The sequence below is a fragment of the Scyliorhinus canicula genome, chromosome 6 (assembly GCF_902713615.1).
Source record: "Scyliorhinus canicula chromosome 6, sScyCan1.1, whole genome shotgun sequence".
Lineage (NCBI taxonomy): Eukaryota > Metazoa > Chordata > Chondrichthyes > Carcharhiniformes > Scyliorhinidae > Scyliorhinus > Scyliorhinus canicula.
Genome location: NC_052151.1, coordinates 4,083,456 through 4,106,331, shown reverse-complemented (window position 1 = coordinate 4,106,331; position 22,876 = coordinate 4,083,456). Strand labels below are relative to the sequence as shown.

Sequence of the window (22,876 nt, the reverse complement as noted above, 5' to 3'; positions counted from 1 at the left end):
TTGCGAAGAGATTGAGGTATAACTATGGTGTTCAAACAAAGTATCACACCATTAATATTGTATTGTTGTAGAATTCCATACATTGACCTCTGGGCCAGTGTGAGTTGATGTTCCTCATCACCTCTTGAAGAGTTTGATCCTTCCTGGTCTCTTCTTCGCAACCGTTAAGACTTATCTGGATAGGCACATGGACAGACGGAGTGTGGAAGGATACAGGCGGTTGGTCTAGATAGGACACATGAGCGACGCAGACTTGGAGGGCCGAAGGGCCTGTTCCTGTGCTGTATTGTTCTTTGTTCTTTGATCTTGGATCTCACGTAGTTTTGCATCTGATACTGATAGCAGTGTGGAAATAAGATTGACATGCAGATCTACATCCTCAGTAATCTTACCACCAATACTTTGCATCAGCGCTCTCGATAATGCATCTGCTAAGAACTAACATTTGTCTGACATGGAGATGAGATTGAAATCACAGTGTTGTAATTTCATCTTCAACCTCTGAATGTGTGGAGACATCTGGTTGAGATTTATTTTGATGATGTTAACCAAAGGATAAAGATCTGCCTCAACTGTGAAAGTTGGAAGCCCAAAGTCGTAGTCGAGTCGTGGAATTTCCCCAAACCTAAACTAAACCTCAGCATTATTTTTTGATTTGAACTTGCCTCTGCTCTGTTGTCGTCATGCATATATGACTGGTTTCCAATCTTGCTCATGTTGCTCAGCCCAAGTGTCTTGTGAAGGAGATCACGTAAATGTGTTGTTTTTGCTTCCATGTTTGGAATGACTTTCTCTGTAAAATTGAGCATAGCCATCACTCTTTTAAGATGGCTTTCTCGTTATGTGGTTTTGGCCTGTTGAGAATTGCTTGGATTTTGTACTTGTCAGGTTCAAGCAATACGTTGAGAGCTTGTCACCTCGGAATGTGACTTCAGTTACTCCAAATTGAACTTTTGTTTGTTGAGCTTCAGCCCATTTCTCCTGATGCTCATTAGAAATTTAAGCAACCTTGTGTTGTGCTCGTCGATGAGCCCCAAACGATGATATCATTCACGTGCACACGTACATCTTCAATGCCTTCGATAATGTGCTCCATGGCACGGTGAAAATTTTTTGATGCCGAAATTATGCCAAACGACATTCTCAGAAAGCAGTACCGTCCAAATGTTGTATTGAAAGTGTAATCCTTTCTAGCTTCTTTTGTCAGAAACCCTGAGATGCGTCAAGTTTCGTAAAGAATTGTGCACCAGTCATCAGCGATGTGATTTCATCATGCTTTGGTATTTGGTAATGTTCTCTTTTGATATTCTTGTTAGGATTTTTAGGATCCAAGCATATGGTCATTCTTTTCCTTTACACATGGCGTTTAGCCAGTCGGTAGTTTCTTCTATTTTTCTGATTACTTTAAATGTTGTCATTCTGTCTAGCTCCTTTTTGAGATGATCCTGAAGTGGTGCAGGTACTCTTCTTGGTGCCTGTATCACAGGTTTTGCATCCTCTTTGAGTTGTATCTTGTAGGTGAATAGTCGTGTACCAAAACCTGTCAACACATCGTTGAAATTGCTGATAATGTTCTCAGAATTGTTGGAGTGTTGATCCAATCCTTTGTGGATGCTCTCTACCAACTGCACCAGACCTAATTCTTCACAGGACTGATCACCTAATAATGAATCCAAGGCCTTGGATACAATATAGAATGGGATGGAATAAACTGTGTTCTTCACCGCCACACTCAGGTCACAAGCACCATAACATTTAATGTTTGAACCATTATAATCTTAGAGATATTTTGTGATTTCTTCTAATCGGCTGAATTTTTAGATTTTAAAAAATCAGTGATTCTGATTAAATTGGCTTTGGCACCAGTGTCTAACTTCAATCAGACCACTGTACCATTCACTTCAAGTGGTAGCAGCCATTTGTCCTCATCAACCTCATTTATTTTAATGGCGCATTAGTTTCATTTTTTGAACTACTGGAGATTTTTTTGGTTTCTCTAAAAAATGATTCTTCTGTGTTATTACTCCAACAAACAATGATGTTTCATCACTGGAGACTGTGTCTTTCACTGTACTGACTGATCTGGGGTTGAACTTAGAGTAACAGTTCTGAGCAAAGTGATTTCTCCCCCCACTGTTACCAGGCATCGGGAGTTATTCCACATCCCCTTCCCCCTCACTACTGCTTCCCTGTGTTAGCTCATCCGCTAGTGTAATCTCCCCCCCAGAGTGATCTTTGCCTTTCCATACCCGTTGCACTTATTCCCCCACCCCGTTTCCCTCTCCTTACCCGTTACTGTACTTTACTGCTGTCACCCCCTCCTTGCTGAGACTCATAGCCAGACTGAAGATGAGGCAGCTTTATCATGCGGAATTAGTCTCCAGAGTTCGACTTCACTGCTGGTGTTGCTGCCTTCCCAGCCCATGTTTGCGCTCAAAATCATCATCTTCTGCCGGTGCGGTGAAGTAGACCTCTTTACCCTGAAAAGTCACCTAGAGTTTTGCAGGGTACAGCATCCCAAACCGCACCTGGCTTTTGTACAGGGCTGCTTTGGCTGTGTTGAATTCTGCCCGCCGCTTGGCCAGGTTCCTCTGGTTCAAAACATAGATTCCCCCCACTGTCCTTAAATGGTCCAATCCTTTCCCTGGCCATCCTCTGGCTTTTTACATGTGAATAAAAAGCTTTGGGATTCACATTAATCCTACTTGCCAAGGACTTTTCATGACCCCTCCTAGCCCTCCTAGTTTCCCGCTTTAGTACCTTCCTACTTTATTTATACTCCTCAAGGGTTTCGACTGTTCCCACCCTTCCAGACCCTACAAAAGTCTCCTTTTTCAATCTGGCAAAGTTCACAATATCCCTCCTTGTCCAACGCTCCCTAAACTTCCCATACTTATCCTTTGTTCTCTCAGGAATGTGACTTTCCTGAACCCCAATCAACTGTCGCTTGAAAGACTCCCACATGCCTGATGTTGATTTACCCTCCAACAGCCGCACCCAATCCAAATTCAGCAATTTCTGTCTCAATGAATGTGGATAAATATTAGTTCAAGAGTCCAGGTATAACTCCATTGCTCTTTTTCAAATGGTACTGTGGGATCATTAATGTGCAACCTAGGCCTCAATATCTCATCAGGAAATTTCACAAAAGGATTTTATACAGGAAATGGTAAACAGAAAGGCAATCCAGAATAATAGTTCAAGATAAATAGTTTGAGGTTTAAAAATTTTTTTATGGGATGTGGGTGTCGCTGGTTAAACCAGCATTTAGTGCCCATCCCTAGTTGCACTTAAGAAGGTGGGGGTGAGCTGCCTTCTTGAACTGCTGCAGTCTTTGAAGTGTAGGTACACCCCCTGTGCTGTTAGGGAGGGAGTTCCAGGATGTTGCCCCAGCGAAAGTGAAGGAACGGCGATATATTTCCAAGTCAGAGTGGTGAGTGGGGTTCTCATGTTCAAACCAAGAAGAGGTGAATTGCGTGCACTGATTCGCATTCCTGGTGTCAATGATAATATAGCACTCCCCTCGTACTGTACTGACAGTTTCAGCCTCGTTTTTGTGTTCAAGTGTCTCGAGTGAATCCCCAACATTCTGCCTCAGACAAGAATGCTACCTATTGAGTCAATGACTGCATCAGAGGCTGTGATGTGAAGCATTTCACAGAATCCCAGAAAGACTCGCCACAATTGACACCACAAATGGTCTCCTGTGGTCTTACAAATACCATTGACTGGTATGTGAGATCACACATACTTTACTGACATGGGATTTCCTGAACATCACTCTCCTGCCCACCGCACTCAGGAAATCCAAGAGGAGGGGCAGCAGGGTAGCATGGTGGTTAGCATCAATGCTTCACAGCTCCAGGGTCCCAGGTTCGATTCCCGGCTGGGTCACTGTCTGTGTGGAGTCTGCACGTCCTCCCCCTGTGTGCGTGGGTTTCCTCCGGGTGCTCCGGTTTCCTCCCACAGTCCAAAGATGTGCGGGTTAGGTGGATTGGCCATGCTAAATTGCCCGTAGTGTCCTTATAAAAGTAAGGTTAAGGGGGGGTTTGTTGGGTTACAGGTATAGGGTGGATACGTGGGTTTGAGTAGGGTGATCATGGCTCGGCACAACATTGAGGGCCGAAGGGCCTGTTCTGTGCTGTACTGTTCTATGTTCTAATGCAAAATGGGAAAAGCAGAGGGAAATCAGCCCTTTAACCTGTTTTAAACTCTTCTGCACCTGATGTAGAAGTGGGAACACCTGACTGGGAAGATTTCCAATCATCCAGAATGAGTATTTTCACACTGCCTGTGAAAGGCTGTCTGCTGGACTGTCATGTTTTTTAAAAACTAAATTTAGAGTACCCAATTCTTTTCCAATTAAGGGGCAATTTAGTGCGGCCAATCCACCTACCCTGCACATCTTTGGGTTGTGGGGGTGAAACTCACGCAGACACGGGGAGAATGTGCAAACTCCACACGGACAGTGACCCGGGGACAGGATCAAACCCGTGACCTCAGTGCCGTGAGGCAGCAATGCTAACCACTGTGCCACTTTGCCGCCTTGGTGGGCTGTAATGTTGATGGGAATGTTGAGGGCAAGGTGATCTTTCCTAATATCTGGACTGCTCTCACATCTGTGCTATTTTACTTTCAAACATCAGCTCCAAAACTTTAACGTGGGGGTCATGAAGTAGCATAAGTGAGGATGTGGCAGCACGTGATTCAGAGCAACAGGGTGCCAGAGGGGTGGCGAGTGCATGAGAAAGTAACAAGGTTGTTGAGAAAACAGCAATACCTTTGGAGTTGGGGGACTTGTCTCCTGGGTATTCATGGATACAACATGTATTCCATCAGCTTTTCACAGTAACTTCATTGACGCCTACTCGTGACAATAAGCAATTTTCATTTTCATTTTTTCAGCTTCTGGAGTCTGTCTCTGCACCCTTTAACCCACTTCCAATAGTTTTAAAATCAGTCAAGAAAATTAAAAATAAAGGCACTGATTATTGCTACCACTGTGGCTTTTCTCACTGTAGTATCTGAGCCTAATAATAATAATAATAATCATTTATTGTCACGAGTAGGCTTCAATGAAGTAACTGTGAAAAGCCCCTAGTCGCCACATCCCGGCGCCTGTTCGGGGAGGCTGGTACGGGAATTGAACCCGCGCTGCTGGTCTTGTTCTGCATTACAAGCCAGCTGTTTAGCCCACTGTGCTTAACTAGCTCCCGCTAATCTTTAATTGCCGGAGACTGCAAGACAATCCTGTGAGGAATGGCTGCAGCCTCAGAAGCAGAATAATGGAGAGTTCACCCAGCTGTTCAAATCTGTTTTTCAAATGTTTTCAGTCCCCTACAGCTAAGAGAGGCAAGGTAGAAACCCTCACCATCAATCCCAAGTGCATCACTCTCGGCGAGCTGTACGGATACGTGGATCAGAGCACAATGGACTGGTCTGATGGCCTGTTGGCTCAAGCAATGCGGAAATTTGCAAAGGACCTGCAGAAAGAATATGATCAGACTCCAGATGTGAAGATCTTTTCTTCTACTTTTGCGACTGTTGAGAGAAATTGGATTGACTTCCAAGACCATGAGTACCTGGAAGTCGAAGGTAAGAGCCTGGGAGCAGACTTTATTGCAGCTTCTTCCATGGTTGAAAGTGGTTGACTGGGTCGGTGTTGGAAGAGATGAATTGGATATCAGGGAGGTCATCAAACTCACTGATATGGGCAAACATATATCTGGATATCCAACCATTTTGATTGCCGCTCAATGTTCTAAACGCCATAGATTGTGAACCCAAAAGAAAACAATTTTACTCCGCCTCTCATCACAGAACAACCCACTCCTCCCAGGGGCCAATTTTGTTAACCTTTGTTGGCCCACCTCTATTGCATGTATATCCTTTATTAAATGTGAAGACTAAAACTGCACCAGGTATTCAAGATGTGCTCCCACCAAAACCTTGTACAAGGCTTAGAACCATAGAATTCTAACAGTGCAGATGAAGGCCATTCAGCCCATCGGGTCTGCACCGACCTCTTGAAAAAGCACCCTACCAGGCCCACTCATCCCTGAAACCCCACCTAACCTGCACATCTTTGAACACTAAGGGACAATTTAGCTTCATTGCCCTGTTAATGTAACACTAATGTAACTTGTGACACTCATAAAGATTAGTATTAATTTTAGAGTGGCCAATCCACCGAACCTGCACATCTTTGGACTGTTGGAGGAAACCGGAGCACCCGGAGGAAACCCACACAGACAGGGGGAGAACGTGCAAAGTCTATACAGTCACCCAAAGCTGGAATTGAATACTGTGAGGCAGCAGTGGTAACCACTGTGCCACCCTTCTTTATTCTTGTACTCCAATCTCTTTGCAATAGAGGCCAACATGTCATTTCCAAATTGCTTGCTGCACCTGCATGCTAACTTTATGTGTTCTTTGTACGAACACTGCAAGTCTCTTTGAATGTCATCTTTCAAGTTTCACCTTATTTAAAAAATATTCTGCTTTCCTATTCTTGCAACTAAAAGTGAAGAACTTTGTGCTTTGCTCCATTATTCTCCACCTGCCATTTGTTGCCCATTCACAACCTATTTATATCTCTTTGCAGCCTCTCTGGGTGCTTCCTGTAGCTTACATTCCCAGTTAGCTTGATATCTTCAGCAAACATAGTTGAAGGGTCACTACTCACAGGGCACAAATTTAAGATGGAAGGCCAAAGAACAAAAGCCTTATGAGGAAAGTATTTTGAATGCAGTGAGTAGTAAAGGTTTAGACTCCACTGCCTGATAAAGTGATGGATACAGATTCTTCCATAGATTTGAGAGGAAGTTGTCTAGGGATTTTCCATTCAGGAATCTTAAGTGCTTCCGCAAACGGAGAATCAGGACTGGTCACCGCTGGTGCTCAGAGCGCCCCCGGCGAGCCATTCCATGGCACTTGGAAATAATATTTTGGGAAATCGGATTTTCCAAGCCATTCCATGGCATTCCAGGATCTAAACTGAGATGGGCGGGACCTAATCTCTCCGACAGGTCCCTCACCTCTGAAACTGGAGCACCCCCCATTTCCATTAGCTGCTGAAGGAAATCCCTCCATCCACAACATCCCCACCCTAATCGCTGGCAAGATCCCCCCTCTTAGAACCCACCCTTCAGCCCCCCATGACCTCCATTCAGCCACCCAGAGCCCCCCTTCAACTCCCTCATTCCACCACCTTAACCAACCAAGCCTCCCCTTTAACCCTACCTGGCTCCCTCTTTTGAGGCCCTGCCCCTTGGCAGTGCCAAGCTGGCACCCTGCAGTCCGAGAGGTGGCAAAGTGGCAAGGACTCCCAGGAATAGCTGCTAGGGTGCTGACAGGGATCCTTCTTGGGAGGTTGGGTTCAGGGGGCTTGTACTGGCTGGAGGAACTCAGATTGGGTGTCTTCCCTGGGTTGGGGCTTCTTTGGCTGCTCTCCCAATCTACCACCTTTAAAATTCATTGAACAGCTAACCAGAATGTAACAGGTGAAGTTTTCCCATAATAAAGTCAAAATGTTCTCATCTTCACCCCAAAACCCTGTAAACAGGAAGTCAGTGTGAAGAAATGAAGTTTTCTCATAATAAAGTGAAAGCGATCCCAACTGTACCCCTAAATTAAAATTAGTCTGTGAGATTAAGGTGAAAGATATGCCTTTAAAGTGGTGAAAACCTTTGAAGTGATTTTCACACAGCAATTGATTTTTGAAGCACTGAAGGCAGTGTCTATGGCCAGGAAGCTGTACGCTTTGAACTGGATTGTTTACATGAAATTCACACTCCATTGCCTGCATTGCAATTTGCAGCTCACTGGAACTTCAAAGCGATGAATCAGATTGTTTCTTTTTATAGCTCTGCAGGGATCCATTAAGTGAGGATAGCAGCTGTTTCTCCAACCTCATCTTTTTATGAGTCGGCCCTCTTTGTTTTTAAGTGCTTCCTAGAAAGTCAAGCAGCAGCCTCCACAGCTTTTCTTTCCTCGAGAACGAAGAGGTAGACTCATAAGGGTTTAAAGGGTTTAGGGGTGCAGATGAGAATATTTCCACTTTATTATGGGTAAACTTTAACTACATACTGAGGGACAGTAGTGATTCAGATGGGTTTTACAACAATCAAGGCTAGTTTCATGGGCACTGTTACTGATAAATTCATTAAATTTAAATCCCACCAGCTGTATGTCCTAGAGCAGGAGTTTAGCATCACTAATCCCGTGATGTTACTGCTCCACCACCATCTCACACTATATGTCACCTTTTTCTTTTGTTGATTACATTAAATCTGTGCTCTCTTTTTCTTGATCCTTTTATGAATGGGAACAGTTTTTCCCTATCTACTTTGTCCAGGCCTCTCATGATTTAGAATAACTCGATCAAATATTCTCTCAGCCTTCTCTTCTCCAAGGAGAAGAAAATCATCTTCCATAGAAAGAGACCCTACACTGTAGGAGGTCATTCGGCCCATCGAGTCTGCACCAGTTCTTGGAAAGAGCACCCAACCCAGGTCCACTCCCCACCCTATCCCCATAACCCCACCTAACCTGCATATCTTTGGTCTGAAATTCCTTATTCCTGGAACTATTTCTCTGCAATCTTTTCCACACACTCCCTAATGCGACGCATCTTTCCTGAGGTGCGGTGCCAAGAATTGGATACAACATTCCATCTGACGTTGAACTAGTGTCCTATACAAGTTCAACAGAACCTCCTTGTTGTATGCAAAGAGCATGCCTTGTTAATAAAGTCCCTGTTAATAAACCAAAGATTAATATGTTTTTTTTATTAACTGCCCTCTCGACCTGTTCTGCCATCTCAAATGTGTTAAGCACAAATGCCCCCAGGTCCCTCCTGCACACCAATTAGAGTTGGACCCCTTAATTTAGATTTTCCTACAAACTGAATCACCTTACATTTCTCTGCATTGAACTTCAACTTGTCCATCAATTCCACCAACTTACCTACGATCTTTGGAATTCTGCACTAGTGTCCTTACAGTTCACAGTGCTTCCAAATTTCATACCATCCACAAATTTGGAAATTGTGCTGTGTAAACTAAGGTCTAGGGCATTAAGATATATCAGAAAGTGCAAGACTCACGAGGCTGACCTCTGGGAACTAAACTACAAACCTTCCTCCAGCCTGAACAACACACATTAACCACAACTCTTTTTCTATGCCACTCAGTTTAATTTTGTATCCATGTTGACACTGTCCCTTTAAATCCATGAGCTATAATGTATCCTCTTCTTCCTCAAGATACGACAGTGATGTCCAGCTGGCGATGGATAATAATGGATGGACCAGTAGATACAGTTTGGGTGGAAAACCTTAACACAGTTCTGGATGACACCAGAACACTCTGCCTGTCCAATGGGGAACGCATTAGTTTACCACAAAGCATGAGGCTGATCTTTGAGGTGGACAGTCTGTCTCACGCCAGCCCTGCCACAATCAGCAGATGTGCCATGGTTTACATGGTAAGATGCCACAACATACCAAAACATTTCACATTTCACTGCGGTAAACTTCATCTGCCGCTTGTCCACTGACTCCACCAATTTGTCAGTGTCCTTTTGAAATCCCACACCGGTCTGCTCACAGCCCCACTTTCCCAGGTTTTCAGAAAAGACGGAAAACTTAAAAATATTATTTTTGTGTTCAAAAATAATAAGTTCTCGCATTTGTCAGTTTAAGGAACTGTAAGCCAGGCTTGTGACAAACAAGGTATATTAAATTGGCTGTTAGTGCAGCTTCAGCACACTCAGAATGCTTCAGCAAGTGATACCCAACTGTGGAATCACATCTCAGAGTGGAGCATTGTTTTTGGTCTTGCATGGTCGAGCTAGTAGTGCATGAAAATCGAAATACAGGCAGAAATCCCATCACTGTGAGTGAATCACAGATACAGACCCACATCCCATCACTGTGAGTGAATCACAGATACAGACCCACATCCCATCACTGTGAGTGAATCACAGATACAGACCCACATCCCATCACTGTGAGTGAATCACAGATACAGACCCTCATCCAATCACTGTGAGTGAATCACAGATACAGACCCACATCCCATCACTGTGAGTGAATCACAGATACAGACCCTCATCCAATCACAGTGAGTGAATCACAGATACAGACCCACATCCCATCATTGTGAGTGAATCACAGATACAGACCCACATCCCATCACTGTGAGTGAATCACAGATACAGACCCACACCCCATCACTGTGAGTGAATCACAGATACTGACCCACATCCCATCACTGTGAATGAATCACAGATACAGACCCACATCCCATCACTGTGAGTGAATCACAGATACAGACCCACATCCCATCACTGTGAGTGAATCACAGATACAGACCCACATCCCATCACTGTGAGTGAATCACAGATACAGACCCACATCCCATCACTGTGAGTGAATCACAGATACAGACCCACATCCCATTACTGTGTGTGTATCACAGATACAGACCCACATCCCATCACTGTGAGTGAATCACAGATACAGACCCACATCCCATCACTGTGAGTGAATCACAGATACAGACCCACATCCCATCACTGTGAGTGAATCACAGATACAGACCCACATCCCATCACTGTGAGTGAATCACAGAAACAGACCCACAACCCATCACTGTGAGTGAATCACAGATACAGACCCACATCACATCACTGTGAGTGAATCACAGATACAGACCCTCACCCCATCACTGTGAGTGAATCACAGATACAGACCCACATCCCATCACTGTGAGTGAATCACAGATACAGACCCACATCCCATCACTGTGAGTGTATCACAGATAGACCCACATCCCATCACTGTGAGTGAATCACAGATACTGACCCACATCCCATCACTGTGAGTGAATCACAGATACAGACCCACATCCCATCACTGTGAGTGAATCACAGATACTGACCCACATCCCATCACTGTGAGTGAATCACAGATACAGACCCTCACCCCATCACTGTGAGTGAATCACAGATACAGACCCACATCCCATCACTGTGAGTGAATCACAGATACAGACCCACATCCCATCACTGTGAGTGAATCACAGATACAGACCCACATCCCATCACTGTGAGTGTATCACAGATAGACCCACATCCCATCACTGTGAGTGAATCACAGATACTGACCCACATCCCATCACTGTGAGTGAATCACAGATACAGACCCACATCCCATCACTGTGAGTGAATCACAGATACAGACCCACATCCCATCACTGTGAGTGAATCACAGATACAGACCCTCACCCCATCACTGTGAGTGAATCACAGATACAGACCCACATCCCATCACTGTGAGTGAATCACAGATACAGACCCACATCCCATCACTGTGAGTGAATCACAGATACAGACCCTCATCCAATCACAGTGAGTGAATCACAGATACAGACCCACATCCCATCACTGTGAATGAATCACAGATACAGACCCACATCCCATCACTGTGAGTGAATCACAGATACAGATCCACATCCCATCACTGTGAGTGAATCACAGATACAGACCCACATCCCATCACTGTGAGTGAATCACAGATACAGACCCACATCCCATCACTGTGAGTGAATCACAGATACAGACCCACATCCCATCACTGTGAGTGAATCACAGATACAGACCCACATCCCATCACTGTGAGTGAATCACAGATACAGATCCACATCCCATCACTGTGAGTGAATCACAGATACAGACCCACATCCCATCACTGTGAGTGAATCACAGATACAGACCCACATCCCATCACTGTGAGTGAATCACAGATACAGACCCACATCCCATCACTGTGAGTGAATCACAGATACAGACCCACATCCCATCACTGTGAGTGTATCACAGATACAGACCCACATCCCATCACTGTGAGTGAATCACAGATACAGACCCACATCCCATCACTGTGAGTGAATCACAGATACAGACCCACATCCCATCACTGTGAGTGAATCACAGATACAGACCCGCATCCCATCACTGTGAGTGAATCACAGATACTGACCCACATCCCATCACTGTGAGTGAATCACAGATGCAGACCCACATCCCATCACTGTGAGTGAATCACAGATACTGACCCACATCCCATCACTGTGAGTGAATCACAGATGCAGACCCACATCCCATCACTGTGAGTGAATCACAGATACAGACCCACATCCCATCACTGTGAGTGAATCACAGATACAGACCCACATCCCATCACTGTGAGTGAATCACAGATACAGACCCACATCCCATTACTGTGAGTGAATCACAGATACAGACCCACATCCCATCACTGTGAGTGAATCACAGATACAGACCCACATCCCATCACTGTGAGTGAATCACAGATACAGACCCACATCCCATCACTGTGAGTGAATCACAGATACAGACCCACATCCCATCACTGTGAGTGAATCACAGATACAGACCCACATCCCATCACTGTGAGTGAATCACAGATACAGACCCACATCCCATCACTGTGAGTGAATCACAGATACAGACCCACATCCCATCACTGTGAGTGAATCACAGATACTGACCCACATCCCATCACTGTGAGTGAATCACAGATGGACCCACATCCCATCACTGTGAGTGAATCACAGATACAGACCCACATCCCATCACTGTGAGTGAATCACAGATACAGACCCACATCCCATCACTGTGAGTGAATCACAGATACAGACCCACATCCCATCACTGTGAGTGAATCACAGATACAGACCCTCACCCCATCACTGTGAGTGAATCACAGATACAGACCCACATCCCATCACTGTGAGTGTATCACAGATAGACCCACATCCCATCACTGTGAGTGAATCACAGATACAGACCCACATCCCATCACTGTGAGTGTATCACAGATAGACCCACATCCCATCACTGTGAGTGAATCACAGATACAGACCCACATCCCATCACTGTGAGTGAATCACAGATACAGACCCACATCCCATCACTGTGAGTGAATCACAGATACAGACCCACATCCCATCACTGTGGGTGAATCACAGATACAGACCCACATCCCATCACTGAGTGAATCACAGATACAGACCCACATCCCATCACTGTGTGTGTATCACAGATACAGACCCACAACCCATCACTGTGAGTGAATCACAGATACAGACCCACATCACATCACTGTGAGTGAATCACAGATACAGACCCTCACCCCATCACTGTGAGTGAATCACAGATACAGACCCACATCCCATCACTGTGAGTGAATCACAGATACAGACCCACATCCCATCACTGTGAGTGTATCACAGATAGACCCACATCCCATCACTGTGAGTGAATCACAGATACTGACCCACATCCCATCACTGTGAGTGAATCACAGATACAGACCCACATCCCATCACTGTGAGTGAATCACAGATACTGACCCACATCCCATCACTGTGAGTGAATCACAGATACAGACCCTCACCCCATCACTGTGAGTGAATCACAGATACAGACCCACATCGCATCACTGTGAGTGAATCACAGATACAGACCCACATCCCATCACTGTGAGTGAATCACAGATACAGACCCACATCCCATCACTGTGAGTGTATCACAGATAGACCCACATCCCATCACTGTGAGTGAATCACAGATACTGACCCACATCCCATCACTGTGAGTGAATCACAGATACAGACCCACATCCCATCACTGTGAGTGAATCACAGATACAGACCCACATCCCATCACTGTGAGTGAATCACAGATACAGACCCTCACCCCATCACTGTGAGTGAATCACAGATACAGACCCACATCCCATCACTGTGAGTGAATCACAGATACAGACCCACATCCCATCACTGTGAGTGAATCACAGATACAGACCCTCATCCAATCACAGTGAGTGAATCACAGATACAGACCCACATCCCATCACTGTGAATGAATCACAGATACAGACCCACATCCCATCACTGTGAGTGAATCACAGATACAGATCCACATCCCATCACTGTGAGTGAATCACAGATACAGACCCACATCCCATCACTGTGAGTGAATCACAGATACAGACCCACATCCCATCACTGTGAGTGAATCACAGATACAGACCCACATCCCATCACTGTGAGTGAATCACAGATACAGACCCACATCCCATCACTGTGAGTGAATCACAGATACAGATCCACATCCCATCACTGTGAGTGAATCACAGATACAGACCCACATCCCATCACTGTGAGTGAATCACAGATACAGACCCACATCCCATCACTGTGAGTGAATCACAGATACAGACCCACATCCCATCACTGTGAGTGAATCACAGATACAGACCCACATCCCATCACTGTGAGTGTATCACAGATACAGACCCACATCCCATCACTGTGAGTGAATCACAGATACAGACCCACATCCCATCACTGTGAGTGAATCACAGATACAGACCCACATCCCATCACTGTGAGTGAAGCACAGATACAGACCCACATCCATCACTGTGAGTGAATCACAGATACTGACCCACATCCCATCACTGTGAGTGAATCACAGATGCAGACCCACATCCCATCACTGTGAGTGAATCACAGATACTGACCCACATCCCATCACTGTGAGTGAATCACAGATGCAGACCCACATCCCATCACTGTGAGTGAATCACAGATACAGACCCACATCCCATCACTGTGAGTGAATCACAGATACAGACCCACATCCCATCACTTTGAGTGAATCACAGATACAGACCCACATCCCATTACTGTGAGTGAATCACAGATACAGACCCACATCCCATCACTGTGAGTGAATCACAGATACAGACCCACATCCCATCACTGTGAGTGAATCACAGATACAGACCCACATCCCATCACTGTGAGTGAATCACAGATACAGACCCACATCCCATCACTGTGAGTGAATCACAGATACAGACCCACATCCCATCACTGTGAGTGAATCACAGATACAGACCCACATCCCATCACTGTGAGTGAATCACAGATACAGACCCACATCCCATCACTGTGAGTGAATCACAGATACTGACCCACATCCCATCACTGTGAGTGAATCACAGATGGACCCACATCCCATCACTGTGAGTGAATCACAGATACAGACCCACATCCCATCACTGTGAGTGAATCACAGATACAGACCCACATCCCATCACTGTGAGTGAATCACAGATACAGACCCACATCCCATCACTGTGAGTGAATCACAGATACAGACCCTCACCCCATCACTGTGAGTGAATCACAGATACAGACCCACATCCCATCACTGTGAGTGTATCACAGATAGACCCACATCCCATCACTGTGAGTGAATCACAGATACAGACCCACATCCCATCACTGTGAGTGTATCACAGATAGACCCACATCCCATCACTGTGAGTGAATCACAGATACAGACCCACATCCCATCACTGTGAGTGAATCACAGATACAGACCCACATCCCATCACTGTGAGTGAATCACAGATACAGACCCACATCCCATCACTGTGGGTGAATCACAGATACAGACCCACATCCCATCACTGAGTGAATCACAGATACAGACCCACATCCCATCACTGTGTGTGTATCACAGATACAGACCCACATCCCATCACTGTGAGTGAATCACAGATACAGACCCTCACCCCATCACTGTGAGTGAATCACAGATACAGACCCACATCCCATCACTGTGAGTGAATCACAGATACAGACCCACATCCCATCACTGTGAGTGTATCACAGATACAGACCCACATCCCATCACTGTGAGTGAATCACAGATACAGACCCACATCCCATCACTGTGAGTGAATCACAGATACAGACCCACATCCCATCACTGAGTGAATCACAGATACAGACCCACATCCCATCACTGTGAGTGAATCACAGATACAGACCCACATCCCATCACTGTGAGTGAATCACAGATACAGACCCACATCCCATCACTGTGAGTGAATCACAGATACAGACCCACATCCCATCACTGTGAGTGAATCACAGATACAGACCCACATCCCATCACTGAGTGAATCACAGATACAGACCCACATCCCATCACTGTGAGTGAATCACAGATACAGATCCACATCCCATCACTGTGAGTGAATCACAGATACAGACCCACATCCCATCACTGTGAGTGAATCACAGATACAGACCCACATCCCATCACTGTGAGTGAATCACAGATACAGACCCACATCCCATCACTGTGAGTGAATCACAGATACAGACCCACATCCCATCACTGTGAGTGTATCACAGATACAGACCCACATCCCATCACTGTGAGTGAATCACAGATACAGACCCACATCCCATCACTGTGAGTGAATCACAGATACTGACCCACATCCCATCACTGTGAGTGAATCACAGATGCAGACCCACATCCCATCACTGTGAGTGAATCACAGATACTGACCCACATCCCATCACTGTGAGTGAATCACAGATGCAGACCCACATCCCATCACTGTGAGTGAATCACAGATACTGACCCACATCCCATCACTGTGAGTGAATCACAGATACAGACCCACATCCCATCACTGTGAGTGAATCACAGATACAGACCCACATCCCATCACTGTGAGTGAATCACAGATACAGACCCACATCCCATCACTGTGAGTGAATCACAGATACAGACCCACATCCCATTACTGTGAGTGAATCACAGATACAGACCCACATCCCATCACTGTGAGTGAATCACAGATACAGACCCACATCCCATCACTGTGAGTGAATCACAGATACAGACCCACATCCCATCACTGTGAGTGAATCACAGATACAGACCCACATCCCATCACTGTGAGTGAATCACAGATACAGACCCACATCCCATCACTGAGTGAATCACAGATACAGACCCACATCCCATCACTGTGAGTGAATCACAGATACAGACCCACATCCCATCACTGTGAGTCAATCACAGATACAGACCCACATTTCATCACTGTGAGTCAATCACAGATACAGACCCACATCCCATCACTGTGAGTCAATCACAGATACAGACCCACATCCCATCACTGTGAGTCAATCACAGATACAGACCCACATCCCATCACTGTGAGTGAATCACAGATGCAGACCCACATCCCATCACTGCGAGTGAATCACAGATACAGACCCACAACCCATCACTGTGAGTGAATCACAGATACAGACCCACATCACATCACTGTGAGTGAATCACAGATACAGACCCTCACCCCATCACTGTGAGTGAATCACAGATACAGACCCTCACCCCATCACTGTGAGTGAATCACAGATACAGACCCACATCCCATCACTGTGAGTGAATCACAGATACAGACCCACATCCCATCACTGTGAGTGTATCACAGATAGACCCACATCCCATCACTGTGAGTGAATCACAGATACTGACCCACATCCCATCACTGTGAGTGAATCACAGATACAGACCCACATCCCATCACTGTGAGTGAATCACAGATACTGACCCACATCCCATCACTGTGAGTGAATCACAGATACAGACCCTCACCCCATCACTGTGAGTGAATCACAGATACAGACCCACATCGCATCACTGTGAGTGAATCACAGATACAGACCCACATCCCATCACTGTGAGTGAATCACAGATACAGACCCACATCCCATCACTGTGAGTGTATCACAGATAGACCCACATCCCATCACTGTGAGTGAATCACAGATACTGACCCACATCCCATCACTGTGAGTGAATCACAGATACAGACCCACATCCCATCACTGTGAGTGAATCACAGATACAGACCCACATCCCATCACTGTGAGTGAATCACAGATACAGACCCTCACCCCATCACTGTGAGTGAATCACAGATACAGACCCACATCCCATCACTGTGAGTGAATCACAGATACAGACCCACATCCCATCACTGTGAGTGAATCACAGATACAGACCCTCATCCAATCACAGTGAGTGAATCACAGATACAGACCCACATCCCATCACTGTGAATGAATCACAGATACAGACCCACATCCCATCACTGTGAGTGAATCACAGATACAGATCCACATCCCATCACTGTGAGTGAATCACAGATACAGACCCACATCCCATCACTGTGAGTGAATCACAGATACAGACCCACATCCCATCACTGTGAGTGAATCACAGATACAGACCCACATCCCATCACTGTGAGTGAATCACAGATACAGACCCACATCCCATCACTGTGAGTGAATCACAGATACAGATCCACATCCCATCACTGTGAGTGAATCACAGATACAGACCCACATCCCATCACTGTGAGTGAATCACAGATACAGACCCACATCCCATCACTGTGAGTGAATCACAGATACAGACCCACATCCCATCACTGTGAGTGAATCACAGATACAGACCCACATCCCATCACTGTGAGTGTATCACAGATACAGACCCACATCCCATCACTGTGAGTGAATCACAGATACAGACCCACATCCCATCACTGTGAGTGAATCACAGATACAGACCCACATCCCATCACTGTGAGTGAATCACAGATACAGACCCACATCCCATCACTGTGAATGAATCACAGATACTGACCCACATCCCATCACTGTGAGTGAATCACAGATGCAGACCCACATCCCATCACTGTGAGTGAATCACAGATACTGACCCACATCCCATCACTGTGAGTGAATCACAGATGCAGACCCACATCCCATCACTGTGAGTGAATCACAGATACAGACCCACATCCCATCACTGTGAGTGAATCACAGATACAGACCCACATCCCATCACTTTGAGTGAATCACAGATACAGACCCACATCCCATTACTGTGAGTGAATCACAGATACAGACCCACATCCCATCACTGTGAGTGAATCACAGATACAGACCCACATCCCATCACTGTGAGTGAATCACAGATACAGACCCACATCCCATCACTGTGAGTGAATCACAGATACAGACCCACATCCCATCACTGTGAGTGAATCACAGATACAGACCCACATCCCATCACTGTGAGTGAATCACAGATACAGACCCACATCCCATCACTGTGAGTGAATCACAGATACAGACCCACATCCCATCACTGTGAGTGAATCACAGATACTGACCCACATCCCATCACTGTGAGTGAATCACAGATGGACCCACATCCCATCACTGTGAGTGAATCACAGATACAGACCCACATCCCATCACTGTGAGTGAATCACAGATACAGACCCACATCCCATCACTGTGAGTGAATCACAGATACAGACCCACATCCCATCACTGTGAGTGAATCACAGATACAGACCCTCACCCCATCACTGTGAGTGAATCACAGATACAGACCCACATCCCATCACTGTGAGTGTATCACAGATAGACCCACATCCCATCACTGTGAGTGAATCACAGATACAGACCCACATCCCATCACTGTGAGTGTATCACAGATAGACCCACATCCCATCACTGTGAGTGAATCACAGATACAGACCCACATCCCATCACTGTGAGTGAATCACAGATACAGACCCACATCCCATCACTGTGAGTGAATCACAGATACAGACCCACATCCCATCACTGTGGGTGAATCACAGATACAGACCCACATCCCATCACTGAGTGAATCACAGATACAGACCCACATCCCATCACTGTGTGTGTATCACAGATACAGACCCACATCCCATCACTGTGAGTGAATCACAGATACAGACCCTCACCCCATCACTGTGAGTGAATCACAGATACAGACCCACATCCCATCACTGTGAGTGAATCACAGATACAGACCCACATCCCATCACTGTGAGTGTATCACAGATACAGACCCACATCCCATCACTGTGAGTGAATCACAGATACAGACCCACATCCCATCACTGTGAGTGAATCACAGATACAGACCCACATCCCATCACTGAGTGAATCACAGATACAGACCCACATCCCATCACTGTGAGTGAATCACAGATACAGACCCACATCCCATCACTGTGAGTGAATCACAGATACAGACCCACATCCCATCACTGTGAGTGAATCACAGATACAGACCCACATCCCATCACTGTGAGTGAATCACAGATACAGACCCACATCCCATCACTGAGTGAATCACAGATACAGACCCACATCCCATCACTGTGAGTGAATCACAGATACAGACCCACATCCCATCACTGTGAGTCAATCACAGATACAGACCCACATTTCATCACTGTGAGTCAATCACAGATACAGACCCACATCCCATCACTGTGAGTCAATCACAGATACAGACCCACATCCCATCACTGTGAGTCAATCACAGATACAGACCCACATCCCATCACTGTGAGTGAATCACAGATGCAGACCCACATCCCATCACTGCGAGTGAATCACAGATACAGACCCACATCCCATCACTGTGAGTGAATCACAGATACAGACCCACATCCCATCACTGAGTGAATCACAGATACAGACCCACATCCCATCACTGTGAGTGTATCACAGATAGACCCACATCCCATCACTGTGAGTGAATCACAGATACAGACCCACATCCCATCACTGTGAGTGAATCACAGATACAGACCCACATCCCATCACTGTGAGTGAATCACAGATACAGACCCACATCCCATCACTGTGAGTGAATCACAGATACAGACCCACATCCCATCACTGTGAGTGAATCACAGATACAGACCCACATCCCATCACTGTGAGTGAATCACAGATACAGACCCACATCCCATCACTGTGAGTGAATCACAGATACAGACCCACATCCCATCACTGTGAGTGAATCACAGATACAGACCCACATCCCATCACTGTGAGTGTATCACAGATACAGACCCACATCCCATCACTGTGAGTGAATCACAGATACAGACCCACATCCCATCACTGTGAGTGAATCACAGATACAGACCCACATCCCATCACTGTGAGTGAATCACAGATACAGACCCACATCCCATCACTGTGAGTGAATCACAGATACAGACCCACATCCCATCACTGTGAGTGAATCACAGATACAGACCCACATCCCATCACTGTGAGTGAATCACAGATACAGACCCACATCCCATCACTGTGAGTGAATCACAGATACAGACCCACATCACATCACTGTGAGTGAATCACAGATACAGACCCACATCCCATCACTGTGAGTGAATCACAGATACAGACCCACATCCCATCACTGTGAGTGAATCACAGATACAGACCCACATCCCATCACTGTGAGTGAATCACAGATACAGACCCACATCCCATCACTGTGAGTGAATCACAGATACAGACCCTCACCCCATCACTGTGAGTGAATCACAGATACAGACCCACATCCCATCACTGTGAGTGAATCACAGATACAGACCCACATCCCATCACTGTGAGTGAATCACAGATACAGACCCACATCCCATCACTGTGAGTGAATCACAGATACAGACCCACATCCCATCACTGTGAGTGAATCACAGATACAGACCCTCACCCCATCACTGTGAGTGAATCACAGATACAGACCCACATCCCATCACTGTGAGTGAATCACAGATACAGACCCACATCCCATCACTGTAAGTGAATCACAGATACAGACCCACATCCCATCACTGTGAGTGAATCACAGATACAGACCCACATACCATCACTGTGAGTGAATCACAGATACAGACCCACATCCCATCACTGTGAGTGAATCACAGATACAGACCCTCACCCCATCACTGTCAGTGAATCACAGATACTGACCCACTTCCCATTAACCTGTTATGTTATGTGTGACGAGTGCTGTCACTTGTTGACCGCTGATGATAAATATATGGACACTTCTTCATGTTGTTGTTTGTTGCTCAGGTGGATTAATATTATTTCCGTGTTAACGTTTCCTGTTTGAATCCCAATCAGGACCCGGTTCATCTTGGCTGGCGGCCTTATGTTAGTACTTGGCTAGAACATCTTCCAGAGGGTCTGCCACAGAAAGCACGAGGATACTTCCAGACACTTTTTGACAAAAGCATTTCAGCAGGCCTGCGGTTTGTAAAAAATCATCGAAAGTTGCAGCAATTTGCCGTCACAGATTTGGGGATTGTGATGACCCTTTGCCATCTATTACAAGCTTTTCTTAACTTCATGAGCAAGAATGGTGGATTTGGAGCTCGTGAGTAAATCAGAAATCATTCTCATCATTAGGAGTGTCAAAATTAAAGACACAAGAGAGACACAGGTGTGCCAGCGCACGATGCTTTGGGGTTGAAAAGAGAATTAATGCTGAAAAACGGAATGTGTGATTGAACAGTGTGAGGGGGCATTTTTCTTCATCGAAGACTGTGCTGTACCTGTTATTGATAGGAGAGTGTAAAGGGAGCTATACTCTGTATTCAACTCCCTGCTTTATGAACCCTGGGAGTGTTTGATGGGGGCAGTGTCGAGGAGACTTTCCTCTGTATCTAGCCCTGTGCTGGGCTTGCCAATCCAGTGCTCGGTGGGGGGGTGAGGGACTCTTAGTTGGGTGTGGCAATCCTCAGCAGTGTTGTGCTGCCATGGAAGTTGGAGGAAGGCGCTGGGGGGGAAGGTGGGGGGGTGTAACTGCTCATGGCACCATCATGCCAACCCCGGGATCATTTATCCGTTCCGGGGGCAACCCTTCTCTCTGCCTCAATGATCACCTCCACCGGCTGCTAAGGCCACTGGCTGATCGGGAATTGGCAATTGGGATTTAGAATTGGATTCCCGTGGGTGGGCAGGCCATGTAGTATGTGGGGGTCATTGCCAAGCATCCCAATCACCCTGATGGCTCGACACTGGGCCGGCGCCGTTGGCTGGAG

The 22,876-nt window shown here is 46.0% G+C and overlaps 1 protein-coding gene across 1 annotated transcript in view; it reads left to right on the top strand.

The window, feature by feature from the left end:
• The window catches only part of LOC119966916 (dynein heavy chain 14, axonemal-like), a 1,122,002-nt gene that overhangs the window by 599,364 nt on the left and 499,762 nt on the right, over positions 1 to 22,876 (top strand). The window contains exons 38-40 of the mRNA XM_038798874.1: positions 5,334 to 5,595; positions 9,266 to 9,486; positions 21,957 to 22,209. Of these exons, the coding sequence (XP_038654802.1) occupies positions 5,334 to 5,595; positions 9,266 to 9,486; positions 21,957 to 22,209 (736 nt within the window). The remainder of the gene's footprint in view (positions 1 to 5,333; positions 5,596 to 9,265; positions 9,487 to 21,956; positions 22,210 to 22,876) is intronic.